Source organism: Sitophilus oryzae, unplaced genomic scaffold, assembly GCF_002938485.1.
Source record: "Sitophilus oryzae breed Bouriz unplaced genomic scaffold, Soryzae_2.0 scaffold_179_pilon_pilon, whole genome shotgun sequence".
NCBI lineage: Eukaryota > Metazoa > Arthropoda > Insecta > Coleoptera > Curculionidae > Sitophilus > Sitophilus oryzae.
In genome coordinates, this window is record NW_022146501.1 from 3,402,020 (window position 1) to 3,427,676 (window position 25,657).

The following is a 25,657-nucleotide window of genomic DNA, read 5'->3' on the forward strand; positions in this document are numbered from 1 at the left end:
AATAAATCTATATATTAAACCAAATAAACACCCCAACTCAACACCGAATTTTGAAAATCAACTTAAATTATTATTTTTTATTCGTTATCTTTGTTTGGTAGATCTTCCACACCATCGCTCTTCATCGGATCATTCACCGCAGCTTTACTATCTTTCTTCTTCTTGAAAAAGTTCACTATTCTACCTCCGACGTTCCATTTCTTCTTCTTCAAATTCAAAGTGCTCATCCTCAACGTTCGGCACTTAGCTGCGAACGCAGCCTTGGCTTTTGCACCATTACTCCTCGGAAAAGTTGACGTTTTTTTCAAGCTTTCCTTAGATTTTCCAGGCATTACCTCACTTTCTTCTCCTATATCTTGATCTTCTTCTAAAGACGCTTCTTCTATGGGTGGATTAAGGATTTCAAGCGAGTCGTTTCTTGGTAAAGGTACCTCTTCAGGAAGTATTTTTTGACGGCATGTGAAGGGTAAATCGTGAATTTGTATGCAGTCCAGTTCTATTACGTCAACCACGTGTTCTTCCTGTTCTTCCTTTTTCTGCTGTTGAAAAGAAACTTTGCTTTCGCTCATCATGATCTTAGCCAGCAGCTGCTTGGAGTTTTTGACCAGATCGGTTAGACGGTTCTTTTTTTCGACAGGAGGATGGAATGGACATACTTCCGTTTGTTCGAAAGCTTCGTTACTTCCTTGGTCACCTGTGCCTAGAATATTAAAAAGAAATATATGTAAAGTTTGTTCAAAGTTCTGAGATAATACACCATTTTTATATCTCATTTCGGAGCAACTTACTTTTAACACTGAACACTAGTCCAGTGTTAAAAGTAAACTGTTTTGGTGCATTGTGGTGAATTAGTGTTTTATTTTGCTGTTGTATAACATCAAATGTTCCAATCTTTTACTGTAATCTATTAAAGGACCTTTGTATCTCTTATATCTCTACTCATAAACGAGAAATCTTATAAAACACACAAGAATGCGAAAAAATAAAAATATAGTACCCATGTACTATATTTTCACCTAAACTTGAAAAACCAAATCTTTGTAGAAACAGATATATGCACTTTGAATATTAAACTAAACACAGTCAGAGATGTACAAGATACCTCTTAAAAAGTATCTGAAATACAGTATCTAAAGTTACAAAGATACTTCTAAGCAAAGTATTTGAGATATCAGTAACGATGATAACGTCTATGTCTTCTATAAAAATATAGTACCCATGTACTATATTTTCACCTAAACTTGAAAAACCAAATCTTTGTAGAAACAGATATATGCACTTTGAATATTAAACTAAACACAGTCAGAGATGTACAAGATACCTCTTAAAAAGTATCTGAAATACAGTATCTAAAGTTACAAAGATACTTCTAAGCAAAGTATTTGAGATATCAGTAACGATGATAACGTCTATGTCTTCTTGTAAGCCTATAGAACGTGGTGTTCCTCAGGGTTCAGTAATTGGTCCTATTTTGTTTCTGGTGTTTATCAACGACATTGCAAATCTACACATTAGCGGTAAAATCTGCCTCTTTGCGAACGATACTAGTTTCACTTGGAGAGGCCCAGATGTTACGACACTATATAATACTATATCCAGTGACTTACGCACCATTAAATCTTGGTGCGATTCTAATCTCCTATGCATCAACCTACTAAAGTTTTGTCATATATAATATGTACTATACAATCTTTTCTACTTAATAACATCACTATTGACATCGTGGACTCTGTGAAATTCTTAGGACTTGTTGTAGACAACTCGTCAAAATGGGACTTGCACATCGAAGCTTTATCAAAGAAACTAAGCGCTGCCTGTTTTGCGCTAAGATCAGTTTCTAAGGAACTTAACTTATCAACCTCTGGAATAGTCTATTATGCCCTTTTTGAGTCGCATCTTCGTTATGCCCTTCTATTCCGGGGTACTTGCTGCGCGACAAAATTTGATCGTATTTTCAAACTTCAAAAGAGAGCAGTTCGATATTTATTGGGACTGAACAGTAGAACTCACTGCCAGAATTTCATTAAAAATTTCAAAATACTGACTCTTCCTTCTTTATTCATTTTTTAATCCGTTTGCTTAATCCGCAAGCACATATCTGCTATTCCCGAAAAGCCATATCACAACTATCCACTTAGGAATGCGGAGCACGATCTTTATCTGCCAACCCCGAGCTCAGAACTAGTTAAAGACTCAATACTGTGCAATGCCAAAAAAATGTACAATCATCTGCCTTTGAATATTAAGTCGCTCTCATTCTTTCCCGCATTTCGCAAAGCTCTGATATCATACTTATCATGAACTTTAATCATGAACAATTTTGAATTTTAAAATTTTGATCATTTCACACACTGGTTAAAAGTCTAGTATTTAGTATTTTATGACTCTTAAATCATTATATCCATTTACAATTTTCCTATTGTAAAATTTTATTGACACGCCTTTTTTGTGTTCTGCAATGTCCATGTATTAATGTTCACAATAGAACTCAGAGCAGTTCACAATAGAACTCAATGGAGAAGAATTGTAAACTCAGTTAACAGCGACAACCAAAAAGTAAAGAGTCAAAAATGTAATGAGATTTTTGAATGTCCGGAGTGCGGTAGGCAAATAACATCACGTATCGGGCTTTTCAGCCACAGAAAAGCTCATGAAAGGAAACGCCTTGCGTGACCATCTTTTGATGCGTGTCGAATACTCGTCAGCGAGTAATGGCAGTATGTATGTATGTATTAATGTAGTAATTTTAATCACGTAATTTTTTTTGAATTGTATGATTTGTATTGTATGATATTTTTATTATTTGTATATTTTCTGTGCTTTTGTTTGTTTTGTAAATGCTTTGTCGATGAAGCTATTTTGGCTTTTTGTACAATAAAGCGTTATTTTATTTAGTTACAAAATACTTTTAGAAAAGGTAGTATTAGAAATACTAGATATAAAAACGTATTTTTTAAATACTTTTTGAAAGAAAACATTGAAGAAAAAATCTGTTACTTTTCTATTTGACTTTTTGTTGTATCAGGGCCCTGTATATTTTGATCTAGCGACATTGGTTTGGTCCATTTGATGATTGATGGTCGTAAACAAAGAGAAACTAATAACTAAAGTGAGAGGGCTTGTGGAATAGGGCATTTCGTAGACAAGTTTATTTTGTCACCGCGCATCCCAGACGCGCATAGCGTTTAGGCGGTCAAAAAAGGAAGTTTTCAACTTTGCAAGTTAAACATTTGACAGGATTAGTTAGATTGTCAGTAGCTTTTTCTATTTCTTAGTTCTAGAAGGAGATAACTAAAACCTGTTGATAATCGGAGCAAATCGGAGTAATAAATTGTTTTTGACTGAATGTGCCTGTTCTTTTAGCTTGTCAGAAGAGAAGATTATTGTCATTATTGATTATTTCAGATTCCACGATTATTCGGCATTTTTGTAATTTTCGTTTTGTGGTTGAGACCCAGAGAAAAAGTTTCCTTTAAAGGTAAGTTTTATCTCGGTAATTATTTTAACATACCTAATAGTAATAGTGAGTTCACATAATAATCGTACATTGCTAATTTAATTTTTTTAATTTAAAACATTACATTCTTTTCTGATACCTATGGAACGACTAGGTATTATACCTGGTATTATTTCCAGTAATACAAATTATTTTCTTCAACTGCTAGGTTCTTGTTATAGAATAAAGACTATCAAAAACATTGAATACCTACGGGATACCTACTGATACTCTGTGCGAGCTCCCAACCGTGAACCGAGTGAACAGGGACTCCCAACCAAGTTAGATAAAAAAGATACTGAAGATTGCAGCCTTGAGTTGTAGTATCGCAAGGAGTATGGAGTTAAATAAATTATTATGTTCCTACACACTATTTTATTTATAGGTTTTAATGCTTTAAAGTCTAATAATAAATTTTCGTTGTCAACAAAATAATCTATACAAACTACGAAGATTTCTTATTATAAACTTGAAAGATTAAGATTCGGTTCAAATATACAAATTTTCAATTTTTGGCGCCAGTATATAGGTATGAATGCAACCTACTATATCGATAATGCGCTCATAGTTCGGGTTAGACGCCAAAGGCCGCGCCACTAACACAGTCTTCAGAAATTAACGTTGATCGGTCTCTCTTACTTTAGTTATTAGTGTTCTCTCTGGTCGTAAAGTAAAAAATATGCATAGGTAATAATTAGTAAAAATATTTTAGCAAACTAAGTATTTATAGGTACTATGATACTAAAAAAATGTATCTATCTAAATACAAGAAAAAATTTAAAAAATAATTTCAAATATTAGATGAAAATACGTATTTTGTATGTTATTTCTGTATTTCAGATACCTGCATCTGAAATAAGTCGCATCTCTGAAAACAGTGTATATTTACTAGCGATGGGAACTATCGAATGAATTAGACTATCGAATGGTTACTGAATGAATGATTTCAACTATCGAATGGTTTTATTCGAATAAAATCATTCATTCATTTGTATACTAAAGCATATGTGACAACCTCGCCGTGCGACTAAATGGTTATCGTTGAGCCACGACTATCGAATGCTTTTGATAAATGAAATTTAGTATTCGTTTGATTTTTGTGTGCGTCAGTGCATTATTAGTTCTTCCAAATGTTTATAACTTCACCTTATAAATACTGTGCTATTTTTGCGTTTATTAAAATATTTAAAATACTAAAATAGTAGTTTTGTGTGCAGGTGTCAAAATTTTTCCGAAAATTTGTGTGATTTTCCGTAGCCCGATCTTTCAATTATTTTATTTTATATGGTCTATAGGTCTATTTTTTAATGGGAAATTTTGAGAAGTAGCAATTTTTAAGAGAGATGAGATGAACTTAGAATTAATTTTAAAAATACATATTTGTATTTTAGATGTTTTAATAATACGAATTAGTTGAACTTAATAATCATATTTAAGTAATGTGGTGAAGTAAATGGTTCTCGAACTCTAACTATGGGGTGAAAAAATTAAATTGAAAGTTTTACACAAAAAAAAGTTAACAATGTTTGTTTTTTGTTTATACTAAATTCTCTTACATGTAGTTTTTTGCGAAGAAATATTTCATTTATTTTTTAAAGTAAATGCCAGTAAAAGTAAATATTATTTTTAAATAGTAAATATAAAGTACCTAATATAAATAATTTTGATTTCTAATTTTTTATTTATATTTTCTTTCCATTACACTGCATGTTTAGAAAATTAATAAATGTTTATATTTCATGATTTTAAAGTTTGTTATTAATATAACAAATTAGTTCTGTAACTATTATTATTTAATAAACCAACGTTGCCACAAAAAATTTAAAGACTATATTATTTTTAAATAGGATCTAATATAAATAATTATGACATCTAATTTGTTGTTTATATTTTGCTACTACGTAAAAAAATGTTTATATTAAATTATTTTAAATTTTGTTGTTATAGGTATAACAAATTATTACTGTTATTATTATTTTTATTAAACCAGTCTTTGCTTAAAAACATTAAAAATTATTTTCCTACATCCAAAATATTTTATTATCTAACCTAACCTAACCTAACAACAGAATATTAATAAAAAAAAATGCAAAATATTTATACATACCTACTATCGCTAACTAACTAAAGCCAAACAATAATATTCTTTGCTAATATCAACTAATACCAATATATGGCAACAGCGCCCTTCATAATGTATTTTCTGTGTAAATACTAGTACCTCAATAAAAAAAATAATGTGTCCTTATCTTTATATGACTCCGCAAAAAATCAAAGATGCCGGCTTCCTTCATAGCATTGCCACCGACCGCTGTCGGGTTTCTCGGAAAGAAACCTACGTCGCCGGGCGACAACTATGATCCTTCCTTAGTCTTCTTATTCAAAGGTTATTAGTGTTCTCTCTGGTCGTAAAGTAAAAAATATGCATAGGTAATAATTAGTAAAAATATTTTAGCAAACTAAGTATTTATAGGTACTATGATACTAAAAAAATGTATCTATCTAAATACAAGATAAATTTTAAAAAATAATTTCAAGTATTAGATGAAAATATGTATTTTGTATGTTATTTCTGTATTTCAGATACTTGCATCTGAAATAAGTCGCATCTCTGAAAACAGTGTATATTTACTACAAACCAATTACCTTTTAATGGAACCACTATCTTCTCTTTCGGATCATCGCTACCGTAACATTTCTTATCTCTAATTTTCTCCTCGTTCTCCATCATTTCCCTGGAGCACGACGATTCCTCCACCATATCCAGAGCGCTGTTCACGATCTCCAAAACCAGTTCCTTCGCTATCACTTTCGATGTCAGTCGATCACTACTCTTGTGCAGATTTTCGATCTTACCATCACCGGTGCCCACGATTTCACACGCGACAGCGGCCATAGTGTCGATCAGGCAAAAAAATAAACGTAATTTAGACAGAAGGGTGACGTTTATGCAAAAACTCGACTTGTGGCAATTCGGTGTTCAAAATTTGACGTGTCTGTCGTTTTATTTCGCTGAAACTAAATTGTTATGTACGTGGAATAGTCTCGGGGATACACCAGAATGGTTCGCCGAAGAAGGGACAATGTTAAAACGCAAAAGTAAATTTCGCAATGAAGAAAATGATGAGCTGAGGAGTAAAAAGTCGCATTACACGCACGTGAGTAAGGTGGATGAGACTCAGTCAAAGAACATCGAATTATGTCTCGAAGTCGAAATGGATGATGAGGTATATATGTTACAGTAAAACCCAGTAATCAAAGAGTTAACAATTACTAGTAAAAGCTCACATTCACTAATTTGCGAACACGACAGTGTAAAAGTTCAACATCGTGTTTCGAAACAAGCTTCAAACAAACTTTTTCTGGTGAATGTTAGAATTCATTGGACTTACTAGTAAATGCTAGCATTCGCTTTGCTTTTCAGCTATCCTCTAGCAGCTGCAGGTAACTTACTATTCGGAAATTACGATTAGGGCCTTTCGATAGAGCAGATGACTAAAAATTTGACTGACAATTAAAGCAATCGAATTCATTTTCGAAAATTTGTGAAAAATGAAAAACTGCTTTATCAAAAATTAAATATGTAATTAATTAATATTTGGGCAGAAATAATGGTGAAAAATTTAATTAATGGTATACTCTTTTATAAAAATTTAAATATTTTTATTTTTGAATACAAATAAGCTGGTAATATTATCGTTTTTAGCACCTGTACATTTGTTGCTTTAAAAACAATCTAAAATGTCATTATTCCATGGGTATATTGATAAATAAGTCTAAATTATAAGAAAATGCATTTTCTATGAAAACTTGAAGGGATAGGTAAAAATGGTATAATACGGTTTGATGGACAATTAAATTGTGCATCTGATTCTTCTAAAATATACAGGGTGTTCCATTTAAATTAAACAAGTTATTGCCGTTTAAATCTAGAAATTATTTAAAATAAATTTTTAGACACTCTGTATGAGGTAGTATTATTTTTATTATTGCAACACAATAACTGATCAATAATTAAACTTCAGTTAATATTTAGTATTAAAAACTTTGATACCCTTGGAGAAATGAAGCCTTAAAATTTTTACCTCAATTTCACAAAATTGAAAATATTTCAAAAACGGTAAGATTTAAGGGTGATAAACCTTAATCAAACTTACCTTTATTTTAATCATAGAAACTAAAAATGTAATAATATACAGGGTGTTCTATTTAAAAAAATAGAGCTTTGATATTTTTTATTTATATGGGAGACTCTGTATCTTGTAAAAATAGCTCTAATAGTCCTTCAACGAACAAAACTTACAATTTGTAAAAATCTAATCGTTTAGCTACAACCAATACTCCGTGTCGTATGTACTGAACAACCCTGAATATTTACATAAAAAATGCTAAAAGAAATAGATAGTGACGAAAAAATAGAAAAAAAAATTCCAAGCAAGGGGTGAAGAACGAAGGGCAAATTTTCTCCATTTTTCCCATAATATAATCATCAAGTACTTAAGTTTGTGATTTGGTTGAAAATTTCTTTTGAAGCAGTATTTTTACTTGTCTACGTAATATATTTAGTTTTAAAAAATTGTATTATTGTTTACAGAGTGCTCTCTAACTCTTCATAGAGAACATAATTTAAGATATTTTTGACAGATCTGTGGAAGAAAATCATAAGAGATTCGTCATATTGTGACATAATTTGTGATTGCTATGTTTGATATTTTAAGTTTTTGTTGTATCTGTCATAACTCAAAAAAAGAACTTGCATAAATAATTATTAAAAAAGAACAATTTTCTTCGTTGTAAAGAGTTCTTTAAAAAGTTTTAAATAAGTTATTCTCTAAAATAAAATGAAGAACTTTTATTATCATTTTTATGATATTTTTTCACCGTCACGTCGGTTTTACTTTTGTTGAACATTTAAAATCCTCTAAATATTTTCTTAAAGGTTAGAGACATAATGAAAAGTCCAGAAAAATGCCCATCCGCCTTACTCGACGTAACCGTAATCAAGCCCAAAGGTCCAGACAAGTTCACCACCGAAAAACAAACGCTAAAGACGAACCAAGTTCGGGAATTGATCGCTGCGATGAACCTGGGCAACGATAGCAGGAAAAGCCTAATCGGAAAACTTTTTGGCGATAACGCAGCCCTTGCTGACAAAGCACGGAAGCGAGAAGAACCGAAAAGCACCGAAGCCAGTCCGAGAAGGAAGAAGAAATTGGCTCTGTCGTCAAAATGCAGACAAACCATCATGGAGGAACCTGTCAAATTGGAGCAGGGCGATAATCCGTACGCCACTGATGAAACTAACTCGTTAGTGTACTCTTTGTATAACCAGGTAAGTAATAATGATTGGTCTTCTTCTTCTTCTGCTGCAAAACCTCTAATGGGTGATGGGTGTTAGCGATCAAATTATTTGTCCACAAATTTTAAAGTATATATTTTTTAAGTAATTATTTTTTAAAATTCTAGAAGATAAATCTTCCTAAAAGTAGCATGACACCAGACCAGCAGATCTATACGACGCCCAAAACCTACGACAACATCAGGAAAATGTTTGCCTGTACAAACGACATGAAGCAGTCTAACAACAGCAAACCTGACCAGCCCTGTATGTGTCAAAATTGTGCCATCGTAGGTATACTTACCGACTCACAGAAGAAACCATTCGCTACAGAACCCATGCCAGACCCAACGGAGTCCAAAGATTGGAAGTTTCGTAGGCCAAGCAGAAAGAAATCGGTAAATTCTTTAAAGTTCACTAGTGGGAGAAGACCAAGACTCTTTTGGCGTTGGTCTTGGTCTTCCAGTCTTAATCTTGGTCTTGCTACAAGACTCTTACAAACCTTGCGTTTTCTTAATTGATTTTTACTAGAGGCATTTTATACAGGATGTCCCAGAAATAAGTGCAGATATTGTCAAAAGAAACATCTTTTATCTTTACCATTTTTAAAATAAATTGAAAATAACAAAGTTGAATCATGGCAACATTTTGAAAACCGCAATCCTTGTTCAAAAGAAGTAAATGCTATAATTACTGAAATCTGAAATCCCTGGAATGAGTGGTTGTGTGTCGTTCGTATACGGTTTTTTAATATGGTGAATTATTTTCTTAAATTTAATTCTAAATACAGTTATTTCGCGTTATAACCATGATTTTCGTAAACCTCATAAGAATAATTTTTTTTTTTAAATAAAGGGTAAGTACAAGCAAAATATTTAAAAGGATGTTTTATTTTATTGAAACTACTTTGTAATATGGCAATGTTATTTTTCATGTATAGTTAAAAATAAATATAAAAGATCGCGCACACTATACCTACACGGACCAGTACGGACCAGCACAGCACAAACCTGCATCCTGCATGACATCGCACACTTTACCGCCACAGACCAGCAACATAAGCGAGAGTTTCGAAAAAAGGACAGTTGTCAAGGCTCAACTACTAGAGCGTGCAACATAGAAGTATTGAAAATGAGTAGTTCAGAGGAAGAAATTATTATTTTAGCCATGTTGTGTGAGGAAGAGGAGGAAGAGAAGGAAGCTAAGAAAAAAAGAAGATTTTGGGTTCACCCTATAAATCAAAAGAGAAAGCAATATGGCGAATTTCATCATTTGTTTCCTGAATTAAAAAGATTCGAAGAAAAGTTTTTCCAATATTTTCGAATGTCACAAATCAAATTTGATTAATTTTTTTTGCTATCGACTCCCATATTGCATCTTTTCTTTCTTGGTCTCTATATATAAAATGCTTGGCTCGTATCGCACAGCTCTGGATACTTTTGTACCAGTAAAATAAGCTTTTCTTCATTCATATTGCAGTGTAACAACCCAAATTCGTCAACAAAGTTGAAGAGGTAATATTTTGGCCAACTGTATAACAAGAAATATAAATGAAAGAAAGGAACCTACGTTGTGTTAAATATTTTTTTATTGTGATTACCTTGGATGCGCCTCGACAAAGCAATATTTTGGGAAATTTGAGGAGAATAGGTTATGTAAATAAAACGCTAAATTTGTAAAAAGCCCTACTTGTTTTATTAAATGAAATGAAAGGAGTGCCGTACTCTGCCTGGAATTCACATGTAAAAGAGCACGGCAGAGAAAACCATGATCACTATTCCAGAGAATCTAACTATGCTGTTCTGAACTTAAATAATAGACAAATAATAATATAGAAACTGTCTTCATACCTAGGTTTATAGTTTAATACATTCAAAACATGCCACATTTATATCGTTCAAAACTGAAGAGTTTTTTGTTAGTTTAACGGGTCCCCACCCGTAGGTACGAAGTCCCTTGTTGCGGAATCGACCCTAAATTGGAGGTTTGGCGCCAATATCTTATAATTTAATAAATTGTAAGTTATTCTATGAATTATTTTATTTATTGTTTTTGTTTGCCCTTTTGCGAGCTAAGATATTCGCCCATGCAAGGTCGAAAATTGTAAGTACACTCAACAAGGCTCTTATTCTCACAAACCACAAACATCGGCACGAAGGAACAGTAAACGATTTTATTTAGATTACTTTTAAACTGAAATTATTTACAGCATAAATAGATTCCATTTAATGTATACACATGTTATATATTGTCTTTGTCAGATCAAATGAATGAGGAATAACTTTAGAAAAGAATTACAACAAGAAAACAAAATAATATGATTTAGTTAACATTAGTTAAATAATGAGAAAACATTTGCTTTACCTTTAATAACATTCTTTGTCACAGAACTCAAGAACCAAAATAATATCAATGCGTCTCGAATGGTAGTCTAAAAGCTATTATCTAACAAATATCACCTCTGTTCGTCGCCTGATTTCCCTCTCCCTAGTTTGTGAATAATATTTTAAAAATCAATAATTTCGTTTATGTATACAGAGTGTCTTAAAAATGAATGTTTTGAATTTAAATAAATATGTCTATTTTTAAATAGGCGGTTCATCTCAATATTTAAAACGATTTAAAGGTTCGAACAAAAATAAACGAAATCTAACCTACATCATGCGACTTGAGCCAGCTAGCGTACTCGAAATACTGACAAACCCTTCAATATTTGCATGTTTGTGAAGGTGTGCTGGTTCGCCGGTGCGCACATTAGGTCGGACCAGCACGACCAGGCATAAATATTGCCGGTCATATTTGTCCCTGACCGACACGACCTGTTTTGACGGTCGTGGCTTGTGGCGGTACGTGCTGGTACTGGTCTAGTGTGCTCTACTCTATTAAATAACACGGTCACCTTCACCGGTAGATTTTACTGGTCTGGTCCGTGCCGGTCCGTGCCGGTCCGTGCAGGTATAGTGTGCGCGATCTTTAAAAGTATGGTATGCGTAAAAAATAATTAATACGGTTTGTTTCTAAAATTGTTAGTAATAGACTGAGATATGATTAAAATTAATACTCGTAATTTTTTGTGTACAAATTTAAAACTACAGTGAATAAAAATAATATGTTGAATATGGATAATGTAGAAGGTGGCAACACTGCAAGGTTCAGATACACTGTAGAGAAATCTCAGGTGGATAAACCAGTGGCACTAAAACGTTTTTTAAAATTTCCCCAAAAATATCAAGAAAAATATAAAATTTTCAACAGTTTTTTTTGCAAAAAAAATCATAGGCATGTTTCTGGGGTCGAAATATACTACCAATTAAAATATCTTCACTTATTTCTGGGACACCCTGTATATATAGTGCTAGTTCTATAATGAGAGGGTCTGTGTGGGCGTTTATTATTATTTCAAATCTTTTACTACAAAATGTATAAGAATTAGAACTTTTTTGTTTAGAACGTTTAATGCGCATTTGAATGTACATTGTTATGACACATAATCCGTAGGTTGCTTTTAAACATAACGAATTGCCATCGGGTAGTCTATCCCCAGATCAGTACAATGCTGTTCTGGATCACCTCTCATCCAGGATAGCCGAGTTAGAGAAAAGGGTGGCCCTACAGGAAGAAAGGGCTGTCCCTAAGGATTACTTCAAAAAGATCATTACGAAGCTGGTTAATCATCTAACGAAATTGACACATTATACGACGGAAGATAAAGCTTCAGTAAGTTTTTTTTAATAGTCCTATTCGTTCAAATATGAAAAGTACTTCTATGGTATACAGGGTCCTGTAAAGTGCGTTGGGCATCTGTAGGTCCTGTAAAAAATATTTCAGGAAAATATTTTAATACGCTCTGTATGTTATTGCATTTTAGGCTTCCTTTAAATCACTTTCTATAGTCTTAACATAGTATAGTCTGTGAAACGAATAACTTTGAATTTGACAGTTCCCGCGGGCTTTTCTAGTGTTAATTTTATTAGGTTAGCAACTTGCGGTCATGCTGACGCAATGCCGTCTCTAATAGAACAGCCTCGAGCGAGATATATGACGTCACGCTAGTTAAATACTATGGATTAATAAATATGTTGTGGAATACATGGAAAACAATAGTTCCTCGTATTTTTGGTTTGTATTTTAAAAATGATATAGTTAAATGAAATATACATAATATACAGTTAATTAATACAATATATATACCTATTTATAGTAATAAATACTTTCGCAAATAAACTATGAACCATACAAATGCATATCAAGATCCCAGCGGGGAGGTGCGGAGGGGGAGTGGAGTTCATTGCCTGCTCAGCATATTTCCCGGGAGACAAGACAGCGGATTTACCTCCTCCAAAGAAAGTGAGAGAACTAATCTCCTTCTGCAAGAGGAAAAACCTACAGCTGGTGATAGGATGCGACGCCAACGGCCACAACGAGGCATGGGGAAGCACGGACACCAACTTCAGGGGTGAGTTAATTCTTAATTACTTAATAGGTGAAGGGTTAGTAGTTAATAACATAGGCTCCGAACCAACCTTTGTTACTTGTAACAGGAAAGAGGTTTTAGACATTACGGTCAGCTCTAATTACTTGAGCAATAGGATATCCAATTGGTGGGTATCATCTGAGCCATCGTGCTCGGATCATAGACACATACAGTTTGAAATAAGCGTAGGTGAAAGCACTCTCCTGCAATATAGGGATCCTAAGTGCACAGATTGGGAAGGATACAACCGCTCACTCGTGCATCTGCTGGAACCCACAATTGCAAAAGTGAGAGATCGCGACGAGATCGAGATTGCAGCGGAGCAACTGCGATGTGCAATTATAACGGTTTATAGTGAAAACTGTCCACTTAAAACAAAGAAGGATAATAGAAAGTCCTCTTGGTGGAACAACAAACTGGACAAAAGAAGAAAAGAATGCGGCAGCTTTTTAACCGCGCTAAAGTGTCAGGTAACTGGGAAACTTATCGTGCGACGTTGGCGGAGTACAATAAGGAAATAAGACGGGCGAAGAGAGAGTCCTGGAGAAGGTTCTGTGGGAGTCTGGTCGATCTACCTCAAAGCACCAGAATTCACAAGATTCTCTCAAAAGAACCAGTGAATGAGCTAGGGACGATACAGCGCCCCGACGGTAATTTCACAGAGTCCAGGAAAGAAACGCTACAGATTTTGGCCCAAAAACACTTCCCAGGCTGCTTGATACTAGGTGATGAAGAGCTACCCCCCCGATACTCATGCGTCGTAAAAACCGGCCCAAAAAAGAGGATTGGGAGATAGCGAAGAAAGTAATCACCTATAGGGAGACTAAAGGGGCGATCGAAAGTTTCGACCCATTCAAATCCCCAGGAGAGGACGGAGTGTTTCCGGCCTTATTGCAGAAGGCTGAGAACATTATCGTCCCTCGCTTATTAAGAATTTTTAGGGCAAGTCTGGCATGGTCACACCTGCCAGCTGACTGGACGAGAGCAAAGGTGGTATACATACCGAAAGTGGGGAAACAAAACCTACAACCTGGCTCATATCGACCAATAAGCCTTACATCATTTCTGCTGAAGACTCTGGAGAAGATATTGGATGGACACATTAGGGGGAGGATTCTTACGTCTAATCCCCTGAATGTCCGACAATATGCTTATCAACAGGGAAAATCAACAGAACTGGCCCTCAACAATTTGGTAGGGGAAATTAAGAGTACCTTTGATCGCAAAGAAATTGCGGTAGGGATATTCCTAGATATTGAGGGAGCATTCAACAATGTCACCCCTCAATCGCTCCTAGGCGCTGTGAAAGCACGAGGAGTCGAAGCTACCATAACTGAATGGATTGAGCAAATGCTCAAAAATCGAGTAGCAACGACCTCGCTCAGTGGTGAGTCCGTTAGGTTTGTTCCGGGCAGGGGATGCCCGCAAGGAGGAGTTCTCTCTCCTCTTCTGTGGACCCTGTTAGCGGACGACCTGATGGCAATCATCGATGCATACGAGGTTGAAGCACAGGCATATGCGGACGACCTGGTGATCCTAGTAAAAGGACACAAAGAGGAGGACATCTCCTCAAAAATACAGGAAATCCTAGATGCAATTCACGGCTGGTGCACACTGGAACAATTAAGTGTAAACCCACAGAAAACCGTGATCATACCATTCACCAGAAGAAGGAAAACAGACAAACTGAAACCGCCCATTCTTCTTGGTGAGACAATTCCGTTTGCGGAGGAAGTTAAGTATCTGGGATTAAACCTGGACAAAAAACTTAGCTGGACCTCTCATCTGGAAAAAACATCAAAAAAGGCTTGCTATGCTCTATGGGCATGCCGCCGAATTTGTGGTAGAAACTGGGGATTAAACCCCAAAAATATGTACTGGCTATACGTGACGGCCATCAGACCTATTATCACGTATGGTGCAGTTGCCTGGTGGCAGAAAGCCAACCAAATAACGGCAAAGAATAAATTGTCGAAACTACAACGACAAGCTGCCTAGCGGTGACTGGTGCCTTCCATTCCACGCCGTCAAAAGCTATGGAAACCCTACTCGACCTACCTCCTCTTCAAATTCTTTTGGAAAGAGAGGCGAGATGGGCTACATATAGGTTTCTAAGTATAGCACGAGGAAGCCAAGGAACAATCATGTTCATACAAAACCGGCTAGTAGAAGAACTACAGTCGGATGGGATTCTGGGAATGGTCTCGGATCTCACACCACCAGTCCAACTCTTGACGCGCACCTACAACGTCCTGTTTCCGAATAGGAACGAGTGGGATAAGCCGGGAAACGGTTTATTACATGCGGAAATGTGTTGGTACACGGACGGATCCAAAAACGAAAAAGGATCTGGCGCAGAAATTTACTGCAGCAGTCCAAAGACTGAGATCTACCACAGTCTTGGAAAACACACCACGATTTTCCAAGCTGAGCTATATGCTATTGAAACCTGTGTGCAACTGCTGGTAGAACAGCAATACACCGGGAAAACAATATGCATATTTTCCGATAGTCAAGCCGCGCTGAAAGCACTTGAGGCAACGAAAAGCACGTCTATGACGATTCTTCATTGTAAGAAACTACTCAATATACTGGGAGATAGGAATAAAGTGTCGCTAATATGGATACCGGGACATGTCGGCCTAGAGGGAAATGAACGTGCTGATTCCCTCGCCAAAATTGGTGCAGGCTCGCCATTCGTGGGCCCAGAACCGACACTTAGCGTTCCTAAAAATCTCGCAAGTCACAGGCTCTGTGAATGGGTTACGGGTGCGACGTTCCGGGACTGGAATGACAGTCCCGGAATGGAACATGCCAAGAAGATCCTAGCAGGGCCATCCAAACATAGAACAGGAGAACTCCTAAAGGCCGGTAGGAATGGAACGCGTGTGCTCACTGCAGTGTACACGGGCCACTGCCGGCTGAGATCTCACCTGCAGAGGACGGACTGGTGGAAGACGCCGAATGCCGACTCTGTATGGAAGATGATGAAACAATGAAGCACGTTATGTGTACCTGCCCGCTGGGAGCAGGACCAGGTTTGAGATGTTTGGCAAACCCATGCTAGACCTATCAGACCTAGGAGACATATCGCCCTCAGACATAACGGCCTATATTAAGAGGCTGGGTCTTGAGGATGAACTTTGACGCTCTTGTAAATTAGAGCTTGTAGAAACTGAGCCACAATAGGCCCTCGCGGCCTCAGTGGAGGGTCCCCCTTGGGACCCACTCTTAGTCAAATACAAAATACAAATGCAGCAAATGTTTTACAATATACAAATAATGAATAGGTACATAAGATAATGGGTAAAATGTAAAATATATTTTAAATTTTGGAGTTTGAAAATCGATCTAATTTAACAAACAACATTCAATGTCTACTACTTACTATGACTGAAATCGTACTCCATAGTCAATGTAGATAGTTTTAGTGTTAAGAATAATAATTTAAAAAAATACGTGGTCATCTTTTTACAAGTTTATATTAGTTTATTAATTGCAGTAAGCATTATGTGGTGTGTGGTGTGAATATTTTATATGTAATTTTTTGGAATACATTCGACACTATTTTTTTCATATGACAACACTGATAAAGGCTATGATGTTTTTTTTAAACCACGTTTTTTTTAAACCAAATAAAAAAAATAATGAAAAAATAAATGAAAACTTAATCAGCGTTTTTCCCGAACCTAAATCCCAAGAAAATCAAAAATTTTAGAATCATTTTACATATAAAATGACAGCGATCTTTATTTCATAGCCATTGCTGACGCCTTTTTTTCTATGATATTGTATTATTTGCAAATATAATATTTCGAACATTAATACTTGCAAAATATACATATACATTTTGTGAATGCAAATAATAATACATCACTATTAGTAGATATTGAATGTTTTTTTGTTAAATTAGATCGATTTTCAAACCCCAAAATTTAAAATATATTTTACATTTTACCCATTATCTTATGTACCTATTCATTATTTGTATATTGTAAAACATTTGCTGCATTTGTATAGTTCATAGTTAATTTGCCAAGGTATTTATTACTATAAATAGGTATATATTGTATTAATTAACTGTATATTATGTATATTTCATGTAAACTGTATCATTTTTAAAATACAAACCAAAAATAAAAATACGAGGAATTATTATGTTTTCCATGCATTCTACAACATATTTATTAATCCGTAGTATCTAACTAGCCTGACGTCATAAATCTCGCTCCGAGGCTGTTCTATTAGAGACGGCATTGGTCTGATATTTAGAAATGTCAAAAGCCGATGACACTTTACTTTTGACAATTGTGTTGATTTTTGCAAGAAGAGAAAGAACTGTCAATTGTTTTATTATTTTCCTTTTCTATTTCACGAAAGTAAAAAGGGTTACCTATCTGATTCGTTCAGGCACTCAAGTTAAAGAATATCAGTAACTTTTTTGATAGAGGGATTTTATATTTGCCCTGTTGGTAAAAAATAACGGTCAAAATTCAAAGTTATTCATTTTATAGACTATATGATAGTATTAATGTTTTTATAATTCCAGAGATAGGTATAGTAAATAAAAAAAATATATTTTTTTATAATTTAGCCTTTTTAAAAAAAATCTTATTCTTTTTTATCTTATATTTTTAAATAAGATATGACCTGAAATCAAAACTATACTAGGTAAAATACCCGAAAAAAAAAACATTATTATAAGCGATACCAATTAAACTTTTAGTTGCGTAATCGAGGGCGCAATTTTTAAATTCATTGTTGCCAATCATGAACATATTCGGCGCCGGGCTGACTAAATGGAATTTAAATTTCCCGCTGGAGATTCAAGTGGTAGCCTTGCTGTAAAAAATGTCAAGTTGCCACATTTATTTCTTTATTTCCTGACATTGTCATTCATTTTGACAGTTTAATAACATTGTTGCGCTGTGCCGGCCAAGCTTAATGACGTGACTAAAAGTTTATTTGGTATGATCTATAGGTAGATTTGATAAAAAGAATTTAAATTTTGCTAGTAAACTGAGAAAAGGTTTAGTTTGAATTTTATAGCGATATCTTTTCTCGGTAGACCTACAACCATAGACATAGCAAAGACCCGCAACCCCCCTACAACCAATTCAGGTTCAGCGACAAGCAGCACAGGTTCTTCACGAACGCGGCCTTCATAGACCACGCCTTCAAAGTACCGGCCGAAAAAGAACTGGATCCGAAACCGTGTACCTCGTCCGAACCGCAAAGAGCAACCAGCGAGGGCATCTGGAAATGGGGGGAGGAAATTTTGTCTTCGGGTAGAGATTTTAAAAATAAAGTTATCTTGTTGCTCGAGGGAACGTTGCAGAATTTGAAGAAAGGGTATAAGGCTGACGGACCGAACAGGTATGAAAAGTTCTCTTCATACATTAACAAATACTCTTTATCTTATATATACCGGGTGCGTCTCAAAAGTGGCTCACCTATAACTTTTTTATTTTATCAGATAAAAAATCGAGATTTGGTATGTTAATATATGACATAAATTAGGATTCATTGACGTATTCAATTGTTTTCGGTCACTTCCTCTTTCATCAAAAATGACTACAACTTTTGATTTTGAAATGGCACATTCGGTATTTTTTTACTTTATTCGATAGACACTCTGAATAGAATGACATATCATATGTCATTCTATTCAGAGACTACTTGAGATATGCCGACATATCTCAAAAGTGAAATAGAATTGTTGTTAAATTTGTATAATTATAAATAAATTAATATACAGGGTGGTCCGAACTGTATTCCGGAAACTTTGGCAGCATATTCTGCAGATAAAAATAAGTAAAAAAGTTCGTATAAATGTATGTCCTAAAATGCTTAGTTTTGGAGATACAGGGCGTATAAGTTTTATTTTTATTTCGATTTTTCCAAATAATTTCTGAAGTAACGTGAATATTTGGATGAGAATTGGTATCTGGAAGTTTTTTGGCATAGTTAACTAAATAGTTATTAGACTGAAATCGTAAATTTGAAATGTTTTTGTGCCAAAAATTCAACAGAAACTGTTTTATCGTGATTTTTTCGAAGAAAAATTTATGATTAATTTAAAAAGATAAAAAATTCCCATATTTATCATTTCAGTCAAATAACTAACAAGACAACATGTTTATTTTTTGTCAATAATGACATGTCTTGACTGTTTCTATTCTAAATATCTTGAGAACGGTTGCTCGTAGCGATTTTTACCAAGAGGCATTTTTTACGTAAAAAATCACGAAAACATATATTTTTTTCACTCAGTAGTTTTATACCGGTACGGACGTAATGTTATTACTCTTCAAAAAAGTTAAAACACATGTAGGTGGCGCCCCCTACAAATAGGAGTCATATTGACATAAAAATCAAATTTGTCATGTCAAAAAACTCCCAGACACCAATTTTCATCCAAATATTGACGCTAGTTCAAAAAATATTTGGAAAAAATCGAAATAAATATGAAACTTCTACACTCTGATCTTCGAAACTAACCATTTTAGGACATACATTTAACCGAAGTTTTTTGCTTATTTTTATCTGCAGAATATGCCGCCGAAGTTTTCGGAATACAGTTCAAACCACCCTGTAAATAAAATACCATAATATATCATTAGCGATAATGTATATTTGATAAAAATTAAGCCAATCGCTGTTTACAAACATTTACTTAACGAAACGCTAATCCTATTCTAGATAAGAGAAAACAAAGGGAAAATTAAGATAAGAACTATAATTTAAAAAATAGTAATATAATTTCTAAAAATATTTTGTTAGAAACGACGACCTGCAAGCGTTTATAGAAGAGCTAACCAGCAATTTGGCTAAAACTTTAGAAACTAAAAGTCAAGCTCCGAATCCAGTAGTACCATTAGCGCGTGAAAAACGTAAAACTCAAGAAACGAAACGGAACGAAACCAAACAGTCGTTGATATCGAAGGTCTCAAAGAAAAGAGGTAAGATTAAATAAACCCCAGTCCTGGAAATTATTCATTAATCGGTTTAAAAGATTGTATAAATAAAAATAGATTTTTATAGTTTTATATTTTTTCGTTCACTTACTTACTGCCATTACTCGCTGACGAATATTTGACACGAATTAGAAGATGGTTACGCAAGGCTGTGACTGAAAAGAACGACATGTTTACGCCATGCGCCACTGCCACATCACTTATACAGGGTGTTTCAAAACAAATGCGAAAAACTTCAGGGGGTGATTCCTTGTTCAAAATAAAGGGTAGTTTGCTTCATAAACGTTGAGTCAAAAGTCAACCATTAGGGAGATATTGCGGTACAAAGATGGCGGAAAAATAATGTTTTTATTTTTTATCTTGAAAACGAAAAGAGATAGACTAATAAAATTTTATGGAAGCATTATTGTTATGAAAACACACTTTCTGGTAATTTTTTCACTTTTTTAAAATGAGTGGAAGGGGTTGAAATAAACTACCCCTATCATTCTAGTTAACGAAATTTTAAGAAAAATCTTATCAAACACATGCAAAAAAATTAATTTGGATAGTTTAGTTTGCTTAGAAACTTTTTTATCTCTTGTATTTTTTTGACAAAACTCACCGATTTGAAATTAAAAAATAAAATGTAAACATTACATGTCAGGACAAAAAACATTTTCTGATAAAAGAATCTAGTGGGCTGCTGTAATTTTTAGGAAAAAATCTAGTCGGCCGCTGTTACTTTTTAGGATGTTCCTAATATTATTTTATTTGACATTACTCTACTGCAATACGTTATTATCTAGATGATTATTATTATCGTTATTATCACTAGATTCTTAAACTAAAAATGTTTTTTGTCTTGACATGTAATGCTTTACATTTTATTTTTTAATTTCCAATCGGTAAGTTTTATCAAAAAAACATAAGAGGTAAAAAAGTTTCTAAACAAACTAAACTATCCAAATTAAAGCATTTGCATGTGTTTGATAAGATTTTTCTTTAAATTTCGTTAACAAGAATGATAGGGGTAGTTTATTTCAACCCTTCCACTTTAAAAAAGTAAAAAAATTACCTGAAAGTGTGTTTTCATAACAGTAATGCTTCCATAAAATTTCATTAGTCTATCTCTTTTCGTTTTCAATAATAAAAAAAACATTATTTTCACCATCTAATCTTTGAATGGACAACAACAAACTACCGCTATTTTAAACAAAGTACCCCCCATTTGTTGAAAGCACCTAACATGTGCGCTTTCCCGAAAATCATGCAACGCTATTTCTATATCAATGCCATGTATGTGCAACCTCATATGCTACGTCACTTTGGCGCTCTCCCTAATGTATTAAAAAGTCCCTAGACATTGAAGAAGATTACTTGTCCCCTACTTTCTTACTTTTTAATGGCGCTTACTGTCAGTAGGCCTTAAGAAGGTTGTAATTTATTGATATTCGAGTAAAAATGATTTTTAAATGGTGTAGTTTAAAATTCGCCAGAAAATAATTTTTTGGAAATTGATTTGTGCGTCTGGAAACGTTCTGTCCTTTTTTAATCTATCCATAACTTTGAATAAGAAGACTAAGGAAGGAGTATATCAAAAATCTTAGGTACACCGCGATGGGCCTCAAATATGGCCGACTTAAATTCCGGTTTATCAGTGTCGTTCTAATTTTATTTAAAAAATGTAAAACTATGATGTAGGGTAGACGTGGGGTAGACTCAATAATTTGTTGTTTTATTTTACGTTATGAATAAATGTTGGTAGTTATTAAAATTGTTATAAAAATATATAATTCTAATAAAAATAGATAAGTTATAATAAGTATTTATTAACACAAACATCCGATACGCTACTGAAGCAGGTAAGTTAAATTAACGTATCGAAATTTTTTGACATCTAATTTTTGACAAGTAATAAATAAAAGCTAAAATGCAAGAAAAATATATAATTTAGTTAATTTAAGTGAATTTCATAAATGATCGGTTTACTACACGTATGTATATTATATAGTCACTTACTAGCGAAAAGTTCCATTATTTCACTCAATTTTTGCCGAGATCTACCGCATGCTACACAACCAACTATTTTAGAGTCTTTTTCGATAAATCGCGATAGTGTCACTGTTAATTTATGTTCTGCCATAATTTCCATCTAGATTTACTATCTTTATACAACTATCGGTAGTAGAATAAATAATAAATTATAAATAACATAAAATAAGCTCCGTAAAGACTGACAAATCCACAAAATTTCAAATCAAATTCAAATGTGTCAAATGAATCGTCAAACAGAACTGCCAAGGATCCCCACCCTAGAGTGCTTTTTCCGCCCACCATGCATGAATACATGGATAGCATTATGCTCCTTCCTTAGTCTTCTTATTCAAAAGCTCCTCTCAATAATTAGTCTCAATATTTGACAAGTTTTATGCAAATTTTTAGTAAATGTCGCCTAGAGATTGACATCGCCAAAATTATCATCGATTGTCATTTCCCAGCCGTCTTTGACGCCGTTTTTTTCGATCGTACGGTATTTCTTGCGCCGCTTAAAACATAATTTTCACTCCATTCATCTTTCACTAAGCCGGTACCGGTCTTCTCTTCTATGATCCTAGGTTTAAGTTAAAATAGATCGAAACGTAAATATGGCGCCTTTATTTTTAACCCGCACTTTTCCTTTACATAATTCTCTTCTGTTTTGAAAAAAGGTTCGGGCGTCAACGTGGCCTATGTCAATCCCCGCATGACGAGATGGCCTGAAGAGTCTGCGGCTTCCTTTCGTGTCGATTCCACCGATTGCGAGGTGCTCAAAGACAGGATGAACGACGCATTGAAAAGAACACGTAAGTTTTTAATTATTATCATTTATTTTACAGGGTGGTCCGAATTGCATTCCGGAATCATCGGCAACATATTCTGCGCAGAAAAATAAGTAAAAAAGTTCGTATAAATGTATGTCCTAAAATGCTTAGTTTCGGAGATACAGGATGTAGAAGTTTCATTTTTATTTCGATTTTTTCCGAATAATTTCTGAAGTACCGTCAATATTTTGATGAAAATTGGTGTCTGGGAGTTTTTTGACATGAGAAATTTGATTTTGATGCCAATATGACTCCTACTCGTAGAGGGCGCCACCTATACTTTTTTGTCAAATGTTGTTGTCAAATTTAGTGATTTCCACAGCCATATGGGGCATATGGAGGCTAGAAGGAGGAGGCAAATCGAACGCAAAAATTATGGGCCCAGTTTTTGAGATTTAAATGAAGTTCGAAAATCGCCGTTAGGGGCGCATGTGATCCGATAGATTGAGAAATACACAGCTTCTTATGGCAAGAATTACTATTTTGTTATAAATTATAGAGTTCAGTTAATATTTGGGCATATTTTTACCAGATTTAGCTTTTAGAAACGTGTTTTTCTAACTGAACAATGTGCGTGGCTAAAATTGTGAATACAAAACCTTAAATTTGAGTTTGAAAAGTAAGTTAGAAGTTAGGTTATATCAGATGCCGGTTTTAGATATTCTTTTTCTAAGTTGTTATTATAAAATTGTTTCATTATATGGTTCTTTTTAGTGCATACACGACCGAAGAAAAATATAAGCTGTTAAAATAAATCTTCCTTATAACTGTTGAACAAAAAAGATAGAATTTCCAGCAACAAATATCACCAGTTCAACCTTTGATTTGATGTGATGTAAACAGTAATTGTTTCTTGATGACAAATGCGAATTAAATAGTTTATGGTGTGATTGTGTTAGTGATTTATTAATAGTTTTTCATAAAAACATTTGAAATTGATATGTTTACAAGCAGTTCAGTGTGATATCATTTTAATAAACATTAAAAACTTTCGTAACAAACTAGTAGTGGTTTTACCGCAATTGACAGAAACTGAATCACGAAAATTAAAAGTATTTTATCAGGAATAACTTCAATGGAAAGTGAATATGAACACTACTGTTAATTGCACCCTTTGATCAGTGTTATCTATCCCATAACTTTTTATAGCTGAAACCAGAGAATAGGTACATTAAGCTGAAATGTTTCCTGTGTCCAATAGTGTTTTTTCTTTAGATTTTCTGAATTTAAGTTTTAATGCCATTAGCAAAGTTTTGCAAATTGTCACTGTTTCGTAAACAATTAAATTCAAGATGTATTATATTCAACGTCACCTAATAATTGTAAAGGTAAATTTTTGTAAATAAAATATTAATGAATAAATAATGAACTCAATTTATTTTAAAAGAGTTGTAAATATGTATATACACTGACTTATTTCATCATATATTTATTTATTTAACAATATTAATACATTACAACTTTTGTTTTTATTAACTGACTAATTCCACTAAAATTAATAAATAAAATATACAGTATATAAAGTATATAAATTTAATATACAATTTAGCAGCTATACCAAAAAAAATATAACAGGAACATGTTATATCAAGAACACAAAAGAATTATAATTTAAAAAAAATGCATTCTAAATAAATACCTGGCTACAATATACCTACATATTAATTTAAAGAGCTTATTCATAAAAACTATTCTAAATGGTTTATATATACACAATCAAAGTCCTTCAACCACTGTACATTATTTTTCAATTTAAATGAAGCATCTCAGGTAAGTAAATTATTTTATATTAGAATACTATATTGCTTTGGCGTAAATTCACTTTCAATAGCACTGTTCAAATGGTGGTTAATACATATCAACAGGTAATTTTAGCCACCAGCTAGAAGGTAAATTATTTTTATTTTATAACAAGGTCTCCTAGGTTGTGTTACGCAGATGTTGATTTTAGGCTATATTCTCTATTAATTTGAATTAAAAATTAATCTGTACACTGATAGTATATAATTTGAATGTTTTTCTTAACATCTATCCATATATTTTTAAATAAATAGTTATACCACTTACATTAGGACCTTTGAAAAGACTTGGGTTTCTTTCACCCCGTTCTTTATTTGCCTTTTTTCCACTGAAAGTCCCACTTATACAGCCAGGTACGAAGCAAGATCTATTATATAGGGTTTTTTAATCACACTCATTGTTACATTGCTAATAGTTCAATAAAATAACTATAAATTTTAAAGAAAACTAGTAAAAACACAGTTAAATCGTATTCTAACAATGCAAATGATCAATCTAACCCGCTTACAGTGCCTCTGGTGTCAAACCGAGAAACTTGCTTTAAAGTAGGGACAGAAATTTCAAATATGCCCATTGTCGATTCGCCTCCTCCTTCTAGCCTCCATACACAGCCACTATGCCATAAAGAGAAGACATGTCGCTATCTATGTGAAAAATTAAATTGTCCGAATGTAAGATAATAATGGCCGCAGCTGTCATGGAATTGAGCGATTAAAAAATTATCATAAA

General features: G+C 33.8%; 2 protein-coding genes across 2 annotated transcripts in view; one reads left to right on the forward strand and one right to left on the reverse strand.

The window, feature by feature from the left end:
- Window positions 1–6,429, reverse strand: LOC115882682. Its single transcript, XM_030900874.1, has 2 exons — window positions 6,143–6,429; window positions 1–700 (listed from the first exon to the last, which is right to left on the reverse strand). Exons 1-2 carry the CDS (start codon window positions 6,390–6,392, stop codon window positions 78–80), a joined length of 873 nt encoding a protein of 290 aa, XP_030756734.1. The 5' UTR covers window positions 6,393–6,429; the 3' UTR covers window positions 1–77.
- Window positions 6,411–25,657, forward strand: part of LOC115882681 — a 22,167-nt gene continuing 2,920 nt past the window's right edge. Inside the window, exons 1-7 of the mRNA XM_030900873.1 lie at window positions 6,411–6,723; window positions 8,436–8,828; window positions 8,963–9,232; window positions 12,333–12,551; window positions 18,377–18,684; window positions 20,092–20,270; window positions 22,976–23,110. Of these exons, the coding sequence (XP_030756733.1) occupies window positions 6,445–6,723; window positions 8,436–8,828; window positions 8,963–9,232; window positions 12,333–12,551; window positions 18,377–18,684; window positions 20,092–20,270; window positions 22,976–23,110 (1,783 nt within the window). The 5' untranslated portion in view covers window positions 6,411–6,444. The remainder of the gene's footprint in view (window positions 6,724–8,435; window positions 8,829–8,962; window positions 9,233–12,332; window positions 12,552–18,376; window positions 18,685–20,091; window positions 20,271–22,975; window positions 23,111–25,657) is intronic.